Source organism: Alexandromys fortis, unplaced genomic scaffold (genome assembly GCF_014885135.2).
Source record: "Alexandromys fortis isolate MF-2015 unplaced genomic scaffold, M_Fortis_MF-2015_v1.1 scaffold_4, whole genome shotgun sequence".
Taxonomy (NCBI): domain Eukaryota; kingdom Metazoa; phylum Chordata; class Mammalia; order Rodentia; family Cricetidae; genus Alexandromys; species Alexandromys fortis.
This window is the reverse complement of record NW_026067944.1, coordinates 30,206,322-30,230,703: the sequence shown is the minus strand read 5'-3', so window position 1 is coordinate 30,230,703 and position 24,382 is coordinate 30,206,322. Positions and strand designations below refer to the sequence as shown.

At 41.0% G+C, this 24,382-nt stretch overlaps 1 protein-coding gene across 3 annotated transcripts in view; it reads right to left on the bottom strand.

Annotated features, from left to right (window-relative positions):
* Cfap44 (cilia and flagella associated protein 44) overlaps positions 1–24,382 on the bottom strand; it is an 86,012-nt gene that overhangs the window by 32,606 nt on the left and 29,024 nt on the right. For 2 of the 3 annotated variants that reach the window (XM_050148947.1, XM_050148948.1), the window contains exons 13-25: positions 24,001–24,095; positions 22,730–22,939; positions 21,927–22,037; positions 19,913–20,071; positions 18,730–18,972; positions 16,872–17,017; positions 14,558–14,828; positions 13,074–13,129; positions 12,745–12,907; positions 11,103–11,233; positions 9,313–9,509; positions 6,679–6,853; positions 759–936 (exon numbers count right to left, since the gene is read on the bottom strand). In XM_050148947.1, coding sequence (XP_050004904.1) covers positions 759–936; positions 6,679–6,853; positions 9,313–9,509; positions 11,103–11,233; positions 12,745–12,907; positions 13,074–13,129; positions 14,558–14,828; positions 16,872–17,017; positions 18,730–18,972; positions 19,913–20,071; positions 21,927–22,037; positions 22,730–22,939; positions 24,001–24,095 — 2,135 coding nt within the window. The remainder of the gene's footprint in view (positions 1–758; positions 937–6,678; positions 6,854–9,312; positions 9,510–11,102; positions 11,234–12,744; positions 12,908–13,073; positions 13,130–14,557; positions 14,829–16,871; positions 17,018–18,729; positions 18,973–19,912; positions 20,072–21,926; positions 22,038–22,729; positions 22,940–24,000; positions 24,096–24,382) is intronic. The other variant, XR_007592970.1, reaches the window with a different exon arrangement.

Genomic DNA, 24,382 nt, shown 5'->3' with positions numbered 1-24,382 from the left:
TGGGATAACGTTCATTGGCATGACACCTTGAACTGTGTAGCCTGTACAAGAAGAGTAGGTAACCAAGTAGAAAAATCTTTCTTTAAAAATAAAATAGCATCTAGGAGATTTCTGAGCCCATAAATGTGTAGAATCAATCACCGGCTGGTTTAAATGTTTCCCAAGGAATTAGAATTCCTCAGAAATGAAGGAATGAATGAGGCAGAAGAACATTTGATAAGAAAACAGAGGAGCAAAGCTAAAGTGATCTGTAAAAACACTGTAAAAACTCAGAGAGAAGCCTGTTGGCTGGAACTTAGTTTCTGTCAGAAGAAGGAAGGACTGTAAAGAACAGATTAAGTGATGACCTTCTTCCTAACTGCCAGAAAACAAAGTTACCAAGGATTTCACTGAATTTCAGAAGTTCAGTATACAGAGACAGTACAGTACTTTCCCCCATAAAATGATATCGAGCCATATAATTGATGTGAAGGATGGTTCTGTCATGTGAATTGCTACACTCATAGACAAATCTCTTGTCCTCTCTGGGTCCCTGTCTCATCATTTATAAAAGGAGGAATTGTCTAGACTTCCATAAAAATCTATAATTATATATATAATATATATTTATATTTTATATGTACACACACATATATGCATATACATGTGTGGATCGATGAGATTAAACAGGTGGCTGAGCTGACTCTAGTTAACACCAGGGTGTTTTTCCTCGTCATGACATCATCAGACGTCACAACCATCGAATGAGGGTTAAGTACCATTGTGTCAAGGTGCCCCAGTTCCTCCTCCTTCTTGGCAGCATTTATCCTCATGTGTTCAGGGATCTTGTAGTCCGGGGCTGTCTTCAGATTGAAATCCCCCATGAATGTCTGCGCTTCTCTGATGGCTTGAACGTCCTTGGGATCTTCATAGTCATCGTCAGGTTTGCTCTTGTAACTGTCAGAAAAATAGATAACTTAGACATAAATGTAACAGGGAACTCTAAATGTGCACTCGCTGCTTCCTTCCAGAACTCCAAGGAAACAACTGTAGAGAGGCACAAAAAGCAACGACAAACCATTAGGGAAGCTGAAAATAGCATGGAAAACTATTAGCAAACCAGTTACATTGATACATATATGGGAATGCGAAAAACGAAATTATATTCACGAATAAATAAGACTAGAAAAATCTATAGCCCAGAATGCCTCCTTCTGGAGTGTATGCTCCTCTGGAGGAGGCACTAAATTTTTTTAAACATTATTTTCTCGGTAGAGTCTCCAGGGAGCAGAGAATGAAATGGAATGCTAGGTGTATTTGGTAAGATTCGTTAATGTGCTGTAAATTGCTGCATCACGGATTTCCCGTCTCCACACAAATCAGTGGAGCTTTCATACCAACCAAAAATGAAGAATTGCTCTCTAAAGAAACGGAACTCCTGGTTTAGGGAGTTCTAAGGTATCATTGGGTATCCCTTGCATGGTATTTAACTTGGACTTTTCAACATTCCCCCACAATTTTTGAAAGTGAAGTGTGCCAGCCAGTACGGGAATGTATTCCTAGTCTCTAGTCAGCATTTTCCTTGAAGAGAAAAGCCCTTTGGGAACGCATAATGTGAACTAACACATTGTATTACTCCATTCACCCAGTGTTAGTCCATTCACACTGTGTTAATCCATTCACACTGTGTTAGTCCATTCACACCCTGTTAGTCCATTCACACCCTGTTAGTCCATTCACACCCTGTTAGTCCATTCACACCCTGTTAGTCCATTCACACCCTGTTAGTCCATTCACACTGTGTTAGTCCATTCACACCCTGTTAGTCCATTCACACCCTGTTAGTCCATTCACACCCTGTTAGTCCATTCACACCCTGTTAGTCCATTCACACTGTGTTAGTCCATTCACACTGTGTTAGTCCATTCACACCCTGTTAGTCCATTCACACCCTGTTAGTCCATTCACACCATGTTAGTCCATTCACACCGTGTTAGTCCATTCACACTGTGTTAGTCCATTCACACCGTGTTAGTCCATTCACATGGTGTTAGTCCACTCACACGGTGTTAGTCCATTCACACCGTGTTAGTCCATTCATACCCTGTTAGTCCATTCACACTGTGTTAGTCCATTCACACCGTGTTAGTCCATTCACACTGTGTTAGTCCATTCAGTCTGTGTGTTCAACAACAATCATTTATCTGCACCAAAAGAAAATGCTGCTGTTTTTAAAGCAAGAAATGGTCACAAAGCACAAAAAAGAAGAAAGGGGGCAGAGAAGGGAAAACATGGCCTATAGCCATCCTTATGATGTAAGCAACTAGAAATTTAAACCAAAAAATATGAAACAGATTTAGACATATAAACATCATCAAGAGATGTAGAATTTAGGTAATATGAAACCAATTTCTCAGAGAAATAAAACAAAGTAATTCTAGCTGAACTAATTCTGCCTGACTTTTGGCACAGCAGAAATCACTAAATTACAGTGTAAGGTAGGATCAGAATCCTACTGACCCAAACATAACCCAGTGAGCTCACTAGTCAAGCAGACAGAGGAACCAAGGTAGCTAGGTCCTTGGTGGAAAGAATATGGAACTATGTGAAATAACACTGTCAGAAATCTTTGGGGCTCTCTTCAGTCTTGAGGGCGGGTTCTAATGGAGACACGTGGCTTTGTGGATGGCCGCTAATCAATACATGTGTAATGGGAAATAGGGCAGAGCTCGGCAAAGAACAGATCATTGGAAGCATACAAACACTGCTGACATTCACACAATGCTAGGAATAAGTTTGCTTGGTAGCTGAAAGACTTTATTGGATGTGGGGCACAGCTAGGAGCAGCCCTGTTTTAGGAGACCTGGACAACATTGTCGCTGCTCTTGCCCTAGCCAGCCCTCACAGAGTGCTGTACCCGACAGTGTAATCACACTATTTACCAAGCACACTTGAACTTTCAGACAGAATGAAGCACCACAGCCTAGTTTTCAACAGATCTAACACAATTACTCTCAAGGATAACAATAAGTTAAATAAGAAATCTAATCCAAAATCTAAATTTTAAAATTTCAAACCTTAGAAATCTAGTCCAAAATCTAAATTTTAAAATCTCAAACCTTAGAAAACAAAGCAGCAGTTATCAAAATGAATTAGAAATAATGGAAGAAATCTCAAAGCATCATAGAAACATTTTATAGTGAAGGACAATGAGCATATATAAAAGCTTATGAAACACGGTTAAGATCATGCTTAGAAGGGGATTTATACATTACAGGTTTATGCTAGGAAAGGAGAAAGGTATGAAATCAAAGCTAACACACTTGCTTTACATTGTAAGAAAAAAGAAAAAACCCAATTAATGCTAAAACAAGGACAGAAATTGGTTTTAAAATCAGCCACACAGGAAGGGGGCGATTATTTTAATACCTATGAGCAAAAGTTAGCCTTTTAAAAGCATTAATAAGACTAATAAATGATAACCTAGAATGGTAAAAAAAAAAAACTAAATTAGCATCTAAACTAAATTCCCATGAACTAAAGGCAAGTGATGGAAACAGCTACCAAAGAAGCTGTCCCGTAGGGACAATCTAGGTAAAAATGCATGAACGCCTTGAAAGACACAGATTGTAGAAACTGACCCAAGAAGAAATTTAAAAATCTGAAAAAACGCTATCACAATAAATAGTTTGAACTTGTATTTGAAGCCATCTTCCAGGATGCAAAACCAGGTGGTTTACTCGTGACTTCTATCAAATGTACGCATAGAAGAGACGCAATGGCAAGCCTACCCAAGCACCTTCAGAAAGCAGAGTAGGAGCAAACGCCTCTCAACTGCTTCTGCAAAATCCGTAGTCCTTTAATAGTAACCCAAGAAAGACATCATACAGAAACATGCACACACACACACACATCAAAACTTTCAGTAACACAGACATAAAAGTTCTCAAAAATACTAGCAAATCAAACCGAGTACATTTTATGGCATAATATACTGGATTAGAGGCTTCAGCTAAGAAGTCTATTTTAATTTAACATTAGAAATCAATCAACTCAATCCAAATATTAATAAATAAAAGAAAGAAGGATGTGATTATCTCAATATGCATATTAAAATCATTTGGACTGACACTAGAATTATTATAGAATTTTAATTTTCACACAAGAAAATTTTCCTACTTAAAAAAAAAAAAACGCATTTTACTAGGCCAGAGGGATGGCTAAGTAGGTAAAGGTGCTTGTCACCGTGACCAACAACCCGAGTTCAGTCCCACATGGCAGTAGATAAGAAACCCCTGCAAGTTGCCCCTTGATCTCCACGTGTGCACTGCGCCATGTCCCCCATGGAGCAAATAAATAAATATATAAAGAGTATTTGTAAAAATAACATTCTATAAAATTCAATACCCAAGCTAAGAATAAGTCAGGCATGCTGGCCCTAGACTGTAATCCCAACCCTGAGATCAGAGGGCTGTATAAATTCAAGACAAGCCTGGGTCATAAAGTAAAACAACATCTTAAGAATAAACGAATGAATGAAAAAGCTAGGAATAAAAAAGAATTTATTCAAATTAATGAAAAGGTGTACTTAAAATTATGAAAGGAGAAAGTGATTTTCCCTAATATTGGAAATATATAAGAATTCTAGTTTCATATTTTTAGACAACATAGTATAGAATCCCAAAACAATAAAATGAACAAAAATAGGAAATAAAAAGCAAAAATATTAGAAAGGCAGAACCAATCTTTATTGCAGAGTGACGTCAACAAGACGGCGGAATATAAAGCTCTTGGCTCAGTAACACTAGGTTTGAATACTAATACACAATAATTCAGCTTCCCTCTGTGAGAAACCCTTCAGATAATCAAAGGCCCCTACACTGCAGGCAAGTGTGAAACTAGTGTCAGTGAAGAGGAGAAAGTGACGGAGGGACACCTCACCAGAGTCAGTCTCCAGGCCCACGAGTGAGGGCCCAGCTTTCAGCTCTTTCCAGGGCAGGAAGGCGGTTAGTCTGCACCAGGAGTTCACAGCTTTGCCAAGGGGCTCTGCAGAGGACTGCTTCATCTGAGCCATAAGGCTTTGATGGTGCCAGACTGAACAACCAGAGCTGCCAGAGAGTAACGGTGGCAACTTAGGCTGTGGAAGGAGACGTTCTTCCCTTTGCCTAGCACATACTCAGCAGTTAAAAGATTCCAGCTCCCAGGATCTCCTGGGGTGGGGAGGGGAGTGAGCTGTGTTCTCCAGAGTCTACTAAAGAATTGGTACCTCTCTTGCCAGCTTTGGATTTCAGAATGAGAGAGAGAGAGAGAGAGAGAGAGAGAGAGAGAGAGAGAGAGAGAGAGAAAGCTCAGGGAATCCCTCACTACAGTAACCTATTGTATAAGAAATGCCAAACAGAGTGTTTCAAATTGAAATGAAAGAAGAATGAAAAGAAACATGGCGGCACAAAGAAGTATGGGACACACTTGGAATGAATAGTAAATATATATATGGGTTTTAGTATTATAGAATTATGTATTAGTATTACTATAATGATGAGGGATAAATAATTTCATTGTAAGACTTAAAGGTGATTCTCAAAATTAAAAATAACTCAAAATTATGTAAGTAAAGATACTTCTCAAGTAGATTTAAATGCGGGCAATAACAACATAAACTGTGGAGGAATTTAAGAGTAAATCTAGGTGGCTGGAGGGACGATTGTGAGTGTCTGCTGCCACAATCACAAGTGGAAAGGTTCACATCCCAGCACCCATGTGACGATGAAGGTGTCCCACACATGCCTGTGACTCTAGCTGCAAGGGATCCAAGACCCTCTTCTAGCCTCCACAAGCACGCAGGCATGTGAACTACAAACATACATGCACATACACTCACAGAAATACACACCTAAATAAGTAAAACTCAAAACTAGTGTTTTCATATGCAGTTGGACTTAACGTGCTGTGATAGTAAAACCCATTGGATGAAACAGTTCAAAAATGGGCAAGAAGTTGAAGAGATGCTTCTCCTCAGAAGACACACAATGACCAATAGACATGTTTTATAAAAGCTAAGAAGTCACTGGGTGTAGTGGTTCACACCTTTAACCCCAACACTCAGGAGGCAAAGGCAGGTGAATCTCTGTGAGTCTGAGGTCAGCCTGGTCTACAGAGTAGTTTCAAGACAACTAGGGCTATTAGAAAGTCCAAACAACAACAACAAAGCTCACTTTTGCCACTGGCAAAATATAAATCCACACCATAGCAAGATGCTCATTTCACACCTTTCAGGGTGGCTACAATCAAAACACCAAAGAGGGAAGGCACTGGGGAGGGCATCCATTATAGAGCACAGACGAAAAGTCCCTCAAGAGATGAAAACTACGACAATCATGTGACCAGCCAATCTGACGCCTGGGTTCGACTGACATCACAGTCTCTATGATACCGTGTGAAACGAATTCATTAGTCCTTAAAAGACCTTCTGACTGCATTAACCCAACAGACTCTCTGAAGCAGGAACTAAAGGTTACAGGCATAACAACGAAATTCATGACCATTCCGAGGGATGCCCACTGCTCCTTCACGTTCCATCTGGTTTGTGTTTCTTAACTTCTTCATGTAAGTAGCAACCGTGTCAACAAAGATAAAATTTATAAAGTTACACTCGTGGATCATATATTAGAGACATAAGATTATAGGTTAAACATAACTCACAGTTCATCCCACTCCTTTTTGCGCTGCAGAATCTTGAGTTGGGCCCGTTCAGCTTTTTGTATAAGTTTCCTTGTTTTCTCGACTTGATTTCCTACCATAATTTCACTTAGGGTTCTAGGCTGAAATCTCTTCCCTTTTTCTATTATTGATTCTCCTTGTAGGCTGACAGTTCTGCCTGTATAAAGAATCAATTTTTCAATACTTCTGAGACAGAAAAATAATTCAAATATTGTTTTCAACTTGTACACAAAAAAAGATGAAGAGAAAATATGGACGCCACTAAGCGTGAATTCAGCCCCCTTAGCACAGATGCTCCTTGACCTTTGATCCAGGGCCACATCCTGATAAGACCACTGTAAAATGAAAATGGCTGATTTGGAAAGACATTTATTATAATCTAGCTCATGGCATATCATATTTTAGCATGCTCAGAATACCCAGCTTACACGACAGTCAAAGCCTATTCTACAGGATGTGGACTGTCTCATGCAATTTTTGAACTACTGTACTGACCGAGGAAAATAGCTTGGCTGGGTGGTTATACTTTCACGCTACTCCAGAGTTGGAAAATGTAAGTTGAGCAATGATTAAGTTGTCTACTATTTCTGCTGTGAAAAATCAGAACGGAGATCAAAGTCACAAATATGCTCTTAAGCAATTTCATTTTAAAAGTTAGCAAAATAACTGTATAATTCCCAAAGGGGGGGGAGGAGACTGTGAGAGCCAGAGGATCAGGGAGTTTGCTATGAGACTGTTTCTCTGACGAATGACAGAAGCTACACCTGTGAAGTCTCCCCACCATCACTGCCTAAGCACGCTGAATCCAAACAATAGACATGCTAAGAGAATGGAGACAAACCACAAGCCTTCAAGCCTGCAAGAAGAGCTACAGGCCACTAAGGAATGCTGAGAGCAGGAGAAAGAGTCTGCCCCTTGGAAGAGCACACCAATCGGTAATCCAGTACCACAGTCAGCCCTGGAAACACACACGAGTAACATCATACAGACTGAGCAGGATGCACTTATGTGTATATACATAGGTAAATGTATGTAACAGTTAATGAAAAAAGAGGCCATGAGTTTGAAAGTGAACCTGGAGGGGTATGTGAGAAGGTTTTGAGAGGGGAAAAGGAAGGGAGAAATGATATAATTAAATTATAATCTCAAAAATCAAAGAAATTTAAAAATACAAACAAGTATAATAAGACAATCCTCTGATTTTAATTTTAAAAGAGATCAAATGTAAACTTAAGTAAATTTCATGGTTGAGTATAAAAAAATTGGCAAAATAAAACCAATACCAACTACTTACAGAACGGTAAAAATAAAGATGGACCACTGGCAGATTGAGAAAACTGAAGACCGGTGTTCGGAATATCGTTTTAGGGACGGGATTAAGTGAGTCTTAATTTGACATACAATGTGAAACTTTTATAACTAAGTGAAATCTTAAAGAGCTAGTTATAAAAATCTAATTTAAAAACAAAAGAAAAAAGTTCTTTTGTTCGTTTGTTTTTTGGAGGACTTGGCCACTGCAGGATTCTTGTGTTCTAATAGATAGCCCAGATACAAACACATATGGGCACAACTAAATGGTCTTAGTAGTTGACATGGTTGGGTGAGAGATCACATTTCATTATATTCACGCATGAAATTCTCAAGAATAAAAGAAAAAGTTAAAAACTTGTCAGAAGCACTTAAAATGAAAACTATATAATTTTAAAACAATTGACTTTGTCGATGAACAAGTGTCTAATAAAGAATTACTCTCCATGTTTAGCACACAGATAGATACACATTTAGATATACGTTAAAATAAATAATAATCCAGGTGGGATGACACATGTCTGTAATCACTGCACTTGGGAGGGGGAGGCAGGAGGGACAGGTGTCCAAGGCTAGACTCAGTTACGAGTGAGCTTGAGGCTAGCCCGAGCTACAAAATCTCCTGTCTCGACAAACAGTAATCAGAACAAAATGTGCTATAAAATACATAATTGATTTTTCCAGTTATAAAAATTTAATTGTGCTGTTTGAAAAAGCATGGATATAAATCGAGGTGATTATGTTAAGTGAATTACGTCAGTCTCAAACAGATAAACATCACATTTTCCTCCCTGGCACACCACCTAACTTCTGCAGGGAGGCCGCCGGCGGCATTGGGGATGGGGATCAAACACATACTATTTTCACACCTGCACTCTGTTTAAACCTATGTTTTTGGAAAACAGTTTGAAATACAGTGTTTTAGCTCTACATTTTTATGGGTGGGAGCCAGGAATATGGGGGAAAACCGCCTCTGGGGAAAGTTCACAGTTGAGGCTACTTGTGTATCCGAAGCAAGAAAGCTGTGGTTTCCCAGGTTCTCGCCCACCGTCAAAGTAGCACGGGCACGGTTTGTTGGCTTCCGCAGCGTGCATCCAATAAGAAAACAGGTACTGAGCATGGGCGGAGTCTAGAAGCCTTAGCGGTGCCTCAGAACCCCGACTTGCAACTTTACAAATCAAGGAAGAGTGCAAACAAACTGAGCTCCAGCTACCAAAGCAGGGTCAAAGTCTCTTCCTATGAAAAGTTAAGTCTGATTTGAAATCTTTGCAATATGGATTTAAAGCCTCAAGTCATCCAGACGCCCACCTGTATCTTTTTGGCTCTCCTTCCTTGTAGGACCTTCCTTTTCAAACCTCTCCAGTTTGCTCGCTCTTCTCTCAAACTGACTTGGTCTTTTTAACTTGGAATACTTAGAGGGCTTCACCAGTCTGTAAGACGCTATTTGGTGGTCACTCTGGATGGCATAAACCACAACAGTGTCGCTTTCCAGTGGATCAAGAAATCTGAAAGGAAAAAAAAATAGAACGGGTATTTGCAATAGTTACTATTTGATCATTTTGCAATGATCACATATTACACCAATATGTTTATGCACTGCTTAAAATTTAGCCATACCTATGTCATTAGGGTGTTATGAAATTTGGGCTGGACTTGATTAAAGGGCAATAAAAATGCTTATAGTGAAAGTACTAAACATTCCATTATTAATAAATACAACACCAATTTTTTGCTAATATGTGGTAAATAAATAATTATAGGTAGGTTCCAGCTTGCTGGAAAGCAGATCACAACATACTGAATATCTGTTATCTACTGCATTCTAGATAACAAGTTCTATGTATCATGCAGGAATTAATTGAATAGGGATATATAAATTGTATACAAATGTAAATATCTGTGTGCTAGTAAGGAATTCCTAAGCTAAAAAGCAGGGGGAAAAACTAACATTTACTTACCAAAGACATGAGAAATTTTACTACATTAAGATACTTAAAACGCATTTTGTTTTCTTAAGTCCTATGGTGTGTGTGCTCATACGCATGTGCTCATGAAATTTGTTTGTACACAGTCACTGTGTACAGATTTTGGAAGGCTGACTATAAGGGTAGTTCTCAAATGCCTGCCAACAGAACGGCTGAATTCTGAGGCCAGAGGGATGACTTGGTGGCTGAAAAAATGCTCGTTACTCCTGTAGAGAACTGGAGCTGAGCTCTGAGCACCCACGATAGGCAGCTCACAAGCTCCCCTAACTACCAACTGTATGGAATCCAATGCCCTTCCCTGGTCTACACACACACACAAACACACACACACAAACACATACACACACATACACACACACAAACACACACACACAAACACACACACTTAAAATTAAAATAAATGAAGAAAAAGAAGGAGAAGAGGAAGAAGAAAGACAGCTACATTATGGATAATCTTGGACATAAATGCACGAGAGAAGCTAGATGCAAATAAAAATCATACTTAGCACTACATTTATATGAGTTCACAGATAAAACTGACCTATGATAATAATGATTCCTTATCAGAGAAAAGGTATTCGCTGAAAGGAGCCACGAGGGACTTAGAGTGATATGAATGTTCTCTATCTTAGTGGGAATCATGGATCTATGTAACGGTGTCCTGTTAGAGAAAGTATTAGGCTGTTCAGTTAAGATATGTGCACTTCACTGTCTATGAATCAAATCTCAGTAAACAGCAGTTTCTTCTGAGATGCTGAACTGGCATGTGGAGGTGGCTGCACAGGAGCTGGGTGCACAGAAGCATGCTGCTGTCTTCTGAGAAGCTGAACTGGCATGTGCATGTTTTAATTGGGCATAAAACAAATAATTTCAAAATAGTAATGAAATTGTCATGTAAATTTAAAAAATGTAATTGTCCCCCAAATTCCTAACGTATTCCCAGGAGTGAGCCGACAGCACAGGAAGACCCAGCAGCACCAGGGGGGCTGCTTGAGGTGTCGGCCCACTCCCTGGTGACTTCATGAGATGGTTCATCTGGGCCCCATGCAGGCATCGCTACGCACAACCCTGAAAGTGCACGTTCAAACATCTTAACTCGCCGGAAAGAGGTACCTGTTCTGGAGCTTCTTCAGGCCGAGTTCATATTTCTGTTTTTCCCAAGCTAACTCATTTTCCACCTCCTGGATTTTGAGAATTGTTTTCTTATTGATTTCAGCATGAATTGTGGCATCAATATTGAAATCCTGCAGATAAGTTGATCTGTTCATTGAAAAGGTTCTTATTTTGTTTTTAAATTGCATTGTGTGTGTGTGTGTGTGCGTGTGCGTGTGTGCGCATGCCTACGTGTGTCAGTGGAAGCCAGGTGCCATTCCACAAAAGTCATCCACTTCATTTCCTGAGACAGTCAATCCCTGGGCCCTGGAGCTTGCTGATGAGGCCGACTAGCCAGCAGGCCCCAGGTGTGTCGGTCTCTGTTTACCAAGTGCTGGCATTATAAGCATGCCCCACCATACCTGTTTTTTATGAGAATGTTGGGGCTTGAACTCAGGTTCTCATATTGACTAAGATATCTCTTTAACCCCTTGATTAGACTCTTAACAATAATTCTGTTTAGGCAATAGCTGAAAGTGAAATAAAGGGTCTGAGGAGATTGCTCAGTGGTTAAGAGCACTGGCTGTTCTTGCAGAGAACCTGGGTTTGGTTCCCAGCACCCACATCTTGACTCACAACCATCTGTAACTCCAGTTGTAGGGAACTGAAACCCTCTCCGGCCTCCACGGACACTCAGCATGTACACGATGCACATTATGAGGCAAGGGAACACTAACAGATAGAAGACAAACTTTTAAAAAATAAAAACGTAGCCCAATCACTAACAGGTATATTGAGTTTTACAGAAAAGTCACAAAAGAAATAATGAATATAAAATTGACTTAAACTCTTCTGTGATTGCCCTTGTAGCTACAGCTATACTGCTGTCTTTCAGAAGCCTTGTGGCTCAACCCAGGCAATATTTCCCTTGGAGATAAGGAATTATTAAAAATGAAATGACAAAACCAAACTCTACATGCACCTTCCCAACAGAGAAGCCAGGTTCCAGCCAGCGTTTTTATTTTATCACATTACTGAATACAGAAAAAGAACATCAGAGAAGCAGCCAAGTCCAGCAATCAACTTTTGTGCTGCATAGGTTCACTGGCTTCCATCCCAACTGTGACGAGTTTTATAGCCCTTGAGGTGGTGAAAATACACTCACTGGACATGTAAAAGAAGATCTAAGCATGATGTCCTAATTTTTTTTCTGTCTCTTTGACAAACACCACAACCAAAGCAACTTGGGGGAGGAACAGGATGATTTAGCTCATACTTCCAGGTCATAGGTCATTAATGACGGAAGTCAGGGCAGGCATTCGAGCAGGAAGCAAAGCAGGAATGGCAGGGGAATGTTGGTTACTGCTGGCTCTCTACCTCACTCTCAGCCAGCTTTCTTATATATCCTAAGATCACTGGCTTAGGGATGGTAGTGCCTGCCCACCATGGTGGACTGAGTTTGCGTCCATCAATCTCCATCAAGACAGTGTCCCACAGATGTAGCACAGACCAGTCTCTTCTGGGAAATTCCTCAGTTGGAACTCAGATGACTTGAGACTGTGCTAAGTTGACAATGGATGCTAACTTTGACAAGTGATTTCTCTGCATTCATTGTTGCTAACAAAATGACATGTTCAAACAAAAGCCAATCATTTAGACTCACTTTCCGCTGAAACTGCATGTGCACCGGTAATTCTTTATTCATTGCTAACAGTTTCCAAAATTCATTCCTCAAAGATTTGATTTGCTCTCTCTTCATGGTTTTTATTTCTTCTACTTCCTTCATTAACTTATCATATTCTCTTTTCCTCCTGGCATTCTCAATACTTAAAGCAAAAAAAATGTAAAACAATAGTCATTTCAGCTAGAGAAATGGCGTAAGAGACAATTAGTATTCAATAACTTGGAAACACACTTGTCTCAGTCAGCTTCTGCAAAGGGTCAGTTTGGTAAAATCCTAGGTCTGATCAGTAGTTATCAAATGTTCCATACCTGTAAGCTTTGGGATCTTCAATGTCTTCTGGAATGGGCTCTGACTCAATCCCAAACTGTAGGAAGAAGCAAAACATCAGCTTGAAACAATTGTGGTTAGATCACTTACTGTCTAAGACCAAGCCAGTGGAAATCCCATCATGGCTGGAGGAAGGGCCCCCAAGGCCTCACCCTTGGCAGAGGAGCTCCTGGTAATGTATGGATGGAGACTGACTCTCCTGTGTGGACTTGGTTGATGGGAGGCTGCCCATGTCCCCATTGGGTGGCCCCACAGCCATGTGGATACGGGCAGCACTGGATGAACTTAAGGGGTTATTAATAGCAATATTTATTTTAAAAGGACATGACATTTTAAGGGAGACAAGGAGGGAAACAAAGGAGAGGTTTCAGGGAGGCAGTCATGAATGGATATGAACATTATAGAAGTGCATGAAGGTTTCAAAGAATAAACGTAAATTTTTTTAAAAGAAATCCTGGGATGCTTTGTTCTAGGTGTGTGAGCAAACGGAAAACACAATTTCCTTCTTGGGAATTAAAGCCTGATTCCAAGTCCTATCTATTATTGACTGGACTAGAGTGGCTTAGGCTTGCTGCCTGCTTTCTAGGAGCAAAGATAAACCTTTGGGAGGTAATAGCAACACGCCAAGAATCAAGGTAACCCTTGAGTTTTTCACATAAAATGTCCAGGGCTCAATAAAAGAATAACTAAGTGTGTTGGAAGGATAGAATTTGATTGAAAAAAATCAAAAAACAGAGCAATGAAACAGAATGACAGGAGATATCAATAAGGAAGTTTTAAAAAATATGCTTCGGGACAATTCTGATTAATATGTTAAAGAAAGGTGGGGGGGGGGTTGGAGAGATGGCTCAGAGGTTAAGAGCATTGCCTGCTCTTCCAAAGGTCCTGAGTTCAATTCCCAGCAACCACATGGTGGCTCACAACCATCTGTAATGGGGTCTGGTGCCCTCTTCTGGCCTGCAGGCATATACATAGACAGAATATTGTATACATAATAAATAAATAAATAAATATTTAAAAAAAAGAAAGAAAAGAAAGGTGAAGGGACTGCTGAAAATTTTAGAAGTCTATTGGAAGCTATTAAGAAGTAAATAATGGAAAAAGAAAATATAGACCTGAAAAATATTGCCCATTTTGAAGAAAAAAAAAGAAACATTGTCTAATAGAGTGATCATTTAAGAAAACCTGATGCAGTAAGGAGCTGTATAACTTTAGTAATAATAAGAATTCAGTGCCATTAATTTTTGATACAGAAGCAACAAAAAGTCAAAATTATAATACTGTGAGAAGACTAGATTATAAGGGATAGGTTACAGATACTATGGATTATTGTCAAGAAGATTATATTAAAAGGTTAATGTGTCTAAATTATTCTCAATACTTAAAGACTTTAACATTATATCATCACTTTATTTTAATGTTGGCTATTATTATTCATTAATTAATTGGCTAATTGTTTACATACCCTGGGAGATGGCACTTTGGCTTTGGCTATCTTCTCAGCTATAAATTGAGAATAAATGTTGAAGACAAAGATATTACCATCTGCCCCAGCAGTCACCAAGTACTGATCATCGAAACTAGCAGCAATGCTTTTAACACATCCGTAGTGATTGTCGTGCACATTGAAATGCCAGTATTCCCGCAAACTGGTCAGGGAGGTATCCCCCTCATTTAGGACATACACTCGAATTGCTCCGTTTCTCATTCCACAGAACATCATAGTCTGGTTAGAACTAGGAGACAGAATAGAGTAAAGGATTATTCTCATAAACTGGAAAATTACCTTTATTTTCTACCTATTCGTAGGGAGCAGAGGAAGCCCTGGATGAGAGACGTTCTGAGGTGACGTGTATTGAGACACGGACATGGCTTGTTGAGGACTACAAGGCCAATGGACCCAAGGGAAATTGGCCAAGCCCTTATCCACACTGGCCAGGCTCAAGATGAATGGCAAAGCTTTGCTTGAGGTTTGAGGATGAATATGTATGAAGGGCTGATCGGTGTGTTTAAAATAAATAAATAAATCTAGGTCTGTGGCTTCCTCCCCCAGGTGTTTACAGCTGGAGCCTGCTGGTCAATAGAGATCCTACCTTTCCCGGTGTTAGACCCAGTAAACATGTTGACATCCCGTGTTTACTTGGTAGTGGTAGCCTGAGAGAATCCCATCTGATCCCATCTGCACTGTGTGTGTATCTACGTGTCTGTCCTTCCTTCATTCCCTCACCATCCCCTGCCAGGGTTCTAAGACCCAAGCCAGGCAGGACACAGCATTCTTAGTTAGGTTGTGAAGGTCAGAGGATGTAGTGACATTTCAATTGTATTCTGATGAATAAAGACTGCCCGAAGATCTGAGAGTAAAACAGTCCCACTGGTCAACCTTACAGACCAGGTTATGGTAACACACACCTTTAATCCCGGTAGCCACAATGATCTGCACTTTTAATCCCAGTAGCCACACTAGTTGCCATAGAAACCAGACGATGCAAGCTTTTAATCCCAGCCCTAGAGAGGATTATAAAGCGGGAGAAAACATCTCTCAAACACAGTCTCATTCTGGAATTCCAGGAGGCCGGATGGCCATTCCAGACTGAGGCTGAGGTAAGAGCTAGTGGTTGGCTGTTTTGCTTTTTGGATCTTCAGGTTGAACCCCAATTTCTGACCCTGAGTTTTTATGAACCATGCTTCAAGAGGACAACTAGTGGGGGTTGGTTTTCTCTTTACAAATATGGGTCCCAGGGATTGAACTCTGGTCGTCAAGCTTGGCCATTGGTACCTTTACCCACTGATCCATACCACCCGCCAAATAATGTTTAATTTTAAATACCAATGACGTTAAGAACGAAGCTGCGCACCACAAAATGCATATGCTCGAGTCTGAGATCCAGGACTCCAGAGTGGAACTAAATTGCAAGTTAGGGACTTCTGAAGAGGCAAGTAAACTAAAATGAGAGCGTAAGGATAAATCCTAACCCAATCCAGCTGCTGTCCTTGCAAACAGTGCCACAGAGTGGCGCTAGGGATACCTTGTGCATGGGAAAGGCCCAGTGAGGGAACAAGGCAGCTTTGAGAAAGCCATAGATTGACTTCACTAGGAACTGCGTTTGTCAACACCTTGAACTTGGAACTCCAGGCTCCACACTGTGAGAATGTTAAGTTTCTGCCACTTGAGCCAAACAATGTGGATGGCTTTGTCACAGGAGCGGTTGTGAGCTAACACGGAGGAATGGGGAGGAAGATCCGTCTCCAGGCCTCGGAACAACGACTGGCGTCTGTGCTCCGTTCTCGGTTATTAAACGGAGAGCAGTTCAGTTTATCATTGCTCCAGAATCACTGCACGCCTGGTCCTTTGGTAGTTTACCATGCAGACACGTCGTTCTGCGTACGTGAAGACAGATCCATGTGAGAAACAGGAACCGTGAAATCACACCTGGCACCAACCAATCCTGCAGGGTTTAAATAATCTGAAGGCTATGCCTAGCTTTAATTCTGTTTGGCTCGTTTGATTAGTTTAACCAGGTACCATGTGTGTTTCCCTTCGCGTGAACAGATCTTTAAAAAGTGACAATTCCATTTACAATGGTTACTGTTGTCAGCTGGAAAGAATAGCATCTCTGGGGAAGTGGTGCGGGGAATACCTGTAAGGAATTATTCCATCATTTTAATGGAGAAGGGGGAAAGCCAGCCTAATTGTGTGTGGCACCATGTCCACGACATGGGAGTCTGGGGTGTATAAAATGAAGAAAGTAGGCTAAAATCCTTTTTAAAGTTCTCTTCACCTGAAAGAGAATGTTTGGATGGGATTGTCCTCTGTATCCTCAAGAAGGCGGTAATCAAATGGTTCATCCTCCTGGTGCTGGAAATGAATGCCAGTGACTAACGGGGGAAACTGGCAGTGATAGAGAAAGCCAGAATCGTAGTTGCCCTGGAAGACAGAAGAGAGCAGAAGGTGCTTTGTGAGCAGGGCACACACCTGAGTCCCCCGGGGTTCTAATTTGAAACACAGAACAATGCTTTCAAGCATCCTCTGCTATAGGATCTCAATGGATAGAGGTAGGTATTGTTTCTACATCTCCCCTGCCCATTAATATTCAATTATGTAATTATGATGATGATTAGCTTCTACTAAGAAGTCAGCCCGATTTCCCCTCTGAGTCTCGAGTGAACTGTATTTTTACGACTTGAGGTGGTATTCTGCATAAACAGTGTTTCAAACCACCAGCTTTTTAGATCATGGTTTTCACAATTACTTTTCAGTTTGGGGTAATTTTAAACACTATTAGTTGTTCAGGAAAGGCAACTTAGGGAAAAAATACATCTCACTACACAAGGAGAAGACTACTACTAATAATTTGTAGCAGCTACATAGTTCTGACCTATTTTCTTTCTCTATGTGGATGGGACCATTCATGAAGGAAGTGAATTAAACGTTCTGGACGTCTATGCATGAGATAAATGAGCAAATAACAAAGAAAAAGTAACAAAATGATCAGCCTGAAATATCAGGAGACGAAGTTTTCACTCTGGCCAGTGCAGACTGGATTGTTTCAGATAACCTTGCCCAGTGGCGATAACCAGAAAACACACACATATACACACCCCTTGTTTGAAAGCTTTAGGAGCTACCCATGCTTCAAGACCTATTTTTAAATAGAGGAACAATCTAGAGTAAGCCACACACAGTGCTGTTTTCCTGCCTGAAGCAGATCAAGTGGGAGGTCAGAGGCAAAGAAGCTGAACTAATCTACCTGCAGTTTCATGGGAGTATTGCAAGGCTAGCTTTTCCTGCTCCAACGAGAAGAGGACACTGAAAACATGCTTTGCACTGGACTGTATTGGAATCCTAGAGTTCCATTGCTAGGGAGATGATAGGGACGGGGGGGGGGGGGGGGGTTGTGGGTGCTGCCGTTAATTTGCTTCATGGTCAAGCTGTCAAATGGCTTTCTAGATATTTGCTTATATCCAGAAATTTGAACTACTTTCTACTTTGCTCAGAGAAATCTTCCCATATTTAGGGAGGGCGTGTGTGTGTGTGTGTGTGTGTGTGTGTGTGTGTGTGTGTGTGTGAAGAAAATTTTGCAATATACTGGGTAAATGTTTCATGATAGACTATACAGTACATAAATGGAGGACACATAACCTTCCACACACATTGTGACACTCTCTTGTATCAGTCTTTATGACATCCATTATTCTTCTTTATTTTGATTGGGGTGGAATGAGGCCACCTGAAAACATACAGATTCCTGTCACTCAAATGCCACACAGCATGCACATTAGCAGAGTGACACTGCGCAGTCCTGCCACAAAAGCTGCTGTTCTCGAACTCAAAACCAAACCAACAGCAGCAGCCACAAGACAGATCCAGCAGGAGGACCGCTTGCTCCAGCGACTCCTGAGTCTTTCCCCCTTTGGTGTTCCTGAGCTAAGTGACAACAGATACAAAGGTAAGACATATTTAAAAGTGATGCTAAGATGATATTTAAAAGAAAAAACCTGTAGCTTATATTAAAACTCACAGCTACATCAATAGCTAAGAGTTGAATTCTCAGCCTGTTAAGAGTGGGTGTGGTGGAAAATAGTGATGATAAACGGGACTGGCCAAGGGCGAGGGAAAGTCTTGGAATTTTTACTCACCAATGACACCCAGAACTTCCCTGGCTCCGAGTAAAAGCCACAGAGGATGGGAGAAGGGGTGGGTGGGATGAAGATCTCAGGCAGCGGCTCCTCTTCCTCTTCTTCCTCTTCCTCCTCTTCTTCCTTCAGTAATACCTCTTCTCCAAATTCTTCCCTCTCCTCTGCAAGTCTCTTCCTCCTTGCTTCTTTCTCCTTCTCCTTCAACTGCTTTTGTTTTTCCCTCCTTTCAATTTCCATTAATCTCTTTTTTAAAAAGATAGTAGGAATTTTTTTAAAAAAAAGTGTTATTCTATGATTGAGCAAGACAAAATTTGGGTTCTAGAAACACCCAGAGCTCGGATAGAGAACAACACCACTTACACATAATGACTCTTTGGTGATATATTTTTATCATTAAAATTCAAATCTTTGTGATGAGCATCATTTCTGCTTAATCTCCTTGGTACCCATTTTATTGAAATTATTTTGCCATTCTTCCTATAAGAGGAGGAAAGTACTGTCTCTCTTTTTTTTTTTTCTCAAAGTCTGTCCCTGTCAACCCAGGAACAATGTGGCAATGAAGAAACTTGTTTCCAGCTCCTGGAACCCTGTGATGTAGGAACTCAGTATCACCAACTGTCTAGTGTAGAGTCCCCCAACACTGGCGGCCCCACCTCCTATTCAGAGACCTCACTTCCCAGTGTATATGATTTCTTCACCCCAGTCCTTTCTCCAAAGGCATCGCAGTGGCTCAGACTGGTGTGGCTTAGTTGTCATCTAAAGAAACCTGAACTCTGGTCCAGCTTTTTCTGCTACAGACGGCATGCTGCCATTCCACCATCCCTCGTCTCCTGGAAACGTCTACATGGTGCCTCTCTAGGGTCTCCCACGTTATTACCCCTCTCTTCCTCTCATTCTCTGTCTTCCCATCCTCTGTAGACTCATTTCCACTCAGACAGCCATTTTTAACCTGCTCCTTCCCTCCACACCACTAAGTTCCTTTCTTTCTTTGTACTTGGGTTTTAGTTGCCTATCCCCCCGCTGCCTTCTGCTACGGTTAGCCACTTCCTGCCAGGGTAAAGTCTCCTCAGGCCACGTTCTGTTTTCCTTTGTTTCACGTGTGTTCTCCTAGAGTCTCATATAGGGTATTGTGCCTTCAAATGCAAGAAAAGAAGGGAGAGAATGTTTCAAGGACCTCTCATACCAGAATCTTCGATTTGATACTTGAGAAGTGGAAGCATCTGAGGACCATGTCCTGGATTTCATAGGAGCCGATATCGTGGTCATCCACGTCCTTAATGGTTGGACTCTGACATTCAAGGATGTAGCCATTCTCGCAGATGGTCATCAAGGTGCTTTCAGGCTTAAACAGAAAGTTACAAATATCATTTACATATAGGCAAATTTTATAAGTTCAGAAAGCTAATAAGCCAGGGAAAATATAACGATCATTTTAAAAGACAATACACTACTGTAGTTATTAGTAAAAAAAAAATCCTAGTAACTAATGATTACCATATCATTAGTATTAGTTATTATTATTTAATTATTCATCATTAGATTTATATGTGTTTCCTTTAGAGATACCACAACTTATTTCTTTAGCCAAATACACAGTTGTGAAACCTGTCAGCCTAAAGGGCAGAATGTTCTAGTTGGAAATTCTGAGGAAATCTCTGTTGTGAATGACTTCTCAGCCCTTGACAACCCATCTCTGCCTTCCTATGGTAATTTTAACTTGGATGCTCTCAAGGTCTCTGCCCTCTTTCCAGTTCTCTTCTCTCTCCGTACTTGTGCTTCAGGAAGTCCTAAGCTGTGACATCCTCTCACACAGAATGGGCCCCAGATTGGTCTGTCCAGCACGGGACTTTCTTTTACCCTGAACATCTGGCAAATCCCCCATCTCGATTTAATTTGTTTTTTGCCTTCCACATACTCAGCATTTTGCTATGTGCTAGAGACGGGACCATAAGAAAAGCTGCTGTCCGCGCTCCCTTTACAGAATTTGGCTTTAAAGGGAGAGCCTATCAGTTATCAATTCACAGAGAATAAAGAAAATTGTAATTGTAAAAGTCCTCGCCAAGAGACCACAAGAACTGCCAGGTTGTGCACGATTTCCCTAGAAGGTGGCATCTATCTGGAAGGAGTGGCTAAATAAGACATTTTTATAAAATGAGTCGAGGCGTGAGCACTGTGCTGGAAAGAGGAGATACTGTGGCCAATGTCCTGTGGCGCGTTTGAGCTTTGGGAAAACAGGCTCGGAAAGCATCACCTAGAGCGAAATGGCAGGAGGAGAGACAGACAGGGCATGGCACTAAGGGGTTGAACACCGACTGGCAGAGAAAGCTGCGAGAGCTGGGAGTGGAGAATCACTAGTGTTAGAGGAAGAAGATATTTCAAAGGGGAAGGAAAGGTCAATGAGGTCAAACGATGTTCAATATCAAGGAAGATAAGAATCAGAAATCAGTCGGGTATTAGCGGTGCCTTCAGAAGGGCTGCCTGGTGGAATCGGAGAACTAGAAGGCAGGCAGTAGCCACGGAAGAATGGAGCGGTAAGGAAGGCAACGGTGTCCTGGGATGGTCAGGCCTCCTTAGGTGCTGAGGAGGGAGACGGGCAATAGCTGCAGAACACAGGATCAGTGGATTTGCTTTCTGTAAGTGGTGGAGACTACCACTGAAAATTACCCAGTGAGCAGCAGGTAAGGATAAATTTATATGCCAGAAAAGTGAGAGAAATAATAGAAAACATTGAAGGAGGGATTCTAATCCAAAGACAAGAGGTGGTATGACCACTGAGTGGGAAGAGGGGCAGCTCCTCTGCTGTAAAAGGAAGGAGAGGAGGGAGGCAGAAGTAGAAGAGTCTGTTTGGTAGGGCCCTGGCCTTCCTGGGAAGTGACACCGAGGACAAGAGTGGCAGGAATGAAGCTTTGCCGTTTCAAGGAGGCCATCTTGCGTGGGAGTAGGCATTGATAGGAGTCGCCTCAGGAGCTGCGGAGAATTCACTTACATCCCTATATTCTGGGGGAGCTAGTAATCTGCGACAGATGATTATCTCCTGCAGTCTTTGGCTGACATTGGTGGCAAATTAGTTGGGGCATCTTGGGGATGGGTTTTTGCCACATAGTAATGGAGAAAGTGCAGCCCAAAGTTGGGGGATGGGGAGCCTCTAGCTGCACAACACTGAGATTTACTCTTGAGGACCAATACTAATGACTTACGTGACTGGCTGGGGACCACATCAGCTGGCACACAGGACCAGGGGTATTAAAATAACCGATTGGCTTGTAATCCTTTTCCACTTCAAAAAAGAAGACAGTTTGATCTTTACTCTAGAAAAAAAGAGACATGTACAGCCAAAATATATTACTATGACAGCAAGTTCATAGAGCACAAAGACTGAATATCATGTGGTGTATCTGATTTATACTTATAGACCCAATGGTCACATATTCCAAATTAATATGATATATATACATATATATATGATTTCAAATGTTTGTTCATTTTCCCAATTGTTTCAGTTCATAGTTCTAGAAATGTGATTACCATATATATGTGTTTACACACACACACATATATGTAATCCCTAAAATAATTCCACACTGCTTCTGTGCACGTCTTATATCCCATAGGTTGTAGAGTTGTTTCCTTTATCTGAAGCAGGCTTTTGTTGCGGGTTGCATTTAGGGGGTATAAAGGATCAAAGCAGAGCCCACTACATGCTAGATAAGAGCTCTCTCACGGAAATTATACCCTCACCTAAGGCGGCCCTCTGTAAGAACACACCCATGTTATAAACTAGGGACTGGAAGGAATTCGTCAATGTGGTTTCCTATTGAAATTTTCTACTCATTTAAAATAAGCATTACAACTTATAAGATTTTTCTCATGTATTCTATACATACTGCACTGGAAAAATGTGAATTAATTTTGGTAAATAAGGCTCAATGGAGTAGGTGGACTCAAAGGGGAAGCTAGATGTGGAATTCCAATAGGAAATGAGAGAGAGTTCTGCACTTACCCCAGTGGCTAGGATCTCCCCATCACGATCATAAGCTAAAGCCGTGACTTCAGCAGTATGGGGCTTAAAGACTTGTTTCAAATGTAACTCCGCATCTAAGATTTTCTTTCGTCCTGCAAAAAGTGTAAGTCCTTTCGGATCATAAAGTTCAAGAAGCCGAACAACACCATCTTGGAATCCTATGACAAGCTGTGCCGCGGAGAAGCTCACCTTGGGGGACAATCAAACACAGGGACCTGGATTTAATTAGGAAATTCTCAGTACACACACACATACATACACACGTCCACATCTTGTTTCAGTTTTAGTAACATGGCGCTGGCTTGCCTTTGCGACTCTTGGTTCCATGTTATGGCAACTTTATCTATTATAACCACAAGCAGGGTGATCTATGGTGAGTCAAGCTTCCAGTGAGCAAAGCCTCACAGCGTGTCTGCCTCCTGGGTAAGAGGCACCTGTCACCAGCAGTTCAGGGTAAACACAAACAGACTGGATGTCCCCCATTAACACGCATGTGAGTATGAAACATGAGCTAACATAGGGGACAAAGGAAAGAAGCAGAGCCACTTAGAGCAGTTGGGTAATAAAGCCAACGTAGACTGAGGACTCCCCTCAGGCAAAGATGGTGGAGCTGAGATTGGACTGGTGCCTGGTCATGAACTAACTTGATACAAGAAGGAGGAGCAAGAACCTTTGAGACTGGATAGAGCCTGGGCAAAGGCCCAGTGTCAGGAGAAAGCAGAGTTCAAGGGAAAATCAGCCTGTTGGGAGCCAGACTAGAGGGAAGAAGCCATGTTACCGTAAGAGCTGGAGGGAGAAACTGGAGGACGCCAGGACACGGGATATCTTACACGGTACACTGAAAGTAGTCTTTATCCAGGCAATAACGGAAAGCCAGATCTGCAGCATGCCTGAACCAATTTCTCTGTGATTTCATCCCCAAACGATAATAATTAATCACTCCCCAAATAGTTCCATGTTGTGGAAAAAGCATGGTTGCATGGACAGACAATGGCTCAGATGCAGTTGCATGGTTCCTTTGCAAAACAGAGCTGTTTTATGCCGCAGAATAGATTTTCATCAAAACAAACAAACCCTTAACAGTGAAATCGGGAAATGATTTCCGCAGTGTTGTAGGTAAAATAAACTAACTTGAAACATTGATACTTCTAAAGTTCTGAGCTAGAAAAGAACTATATCTCATAAAATATCTCTAATACAGTATATTTTTCATTGTTTTAGTTAGAAGTTGATTAAAACAGCAGACTTACTGTTAGGGGCACCCAAGTGATCGAAGTACCTCCTTGTCTGAACTTCATCTGGACCAAGGGAGTTTTGCTAGCAAAATCATAGATGCGAACAGAACCTACAGAAAAAAAAAATACACACACAGTTTTAAAAGAAACAAATTATAGACATATTATTTCTTTAAACAATCTTGAAAAAAAGAACAATCTTGGCTCACTTTTTACAGGATTAAATGCTGTAACTCAGAGCAACTGATAGCCTAACAGCTTTTTAAATTTGTGTTTAGTTTTTTTCTTTTTAATTATTTTTAAATGAGCATACATAGTAGCAGATTTCCTTGTGGCAGGCTCATGCATACTAGTTTTAGTTGATCTTGCCCACACGGAGACATCACCTGCTCTCCTT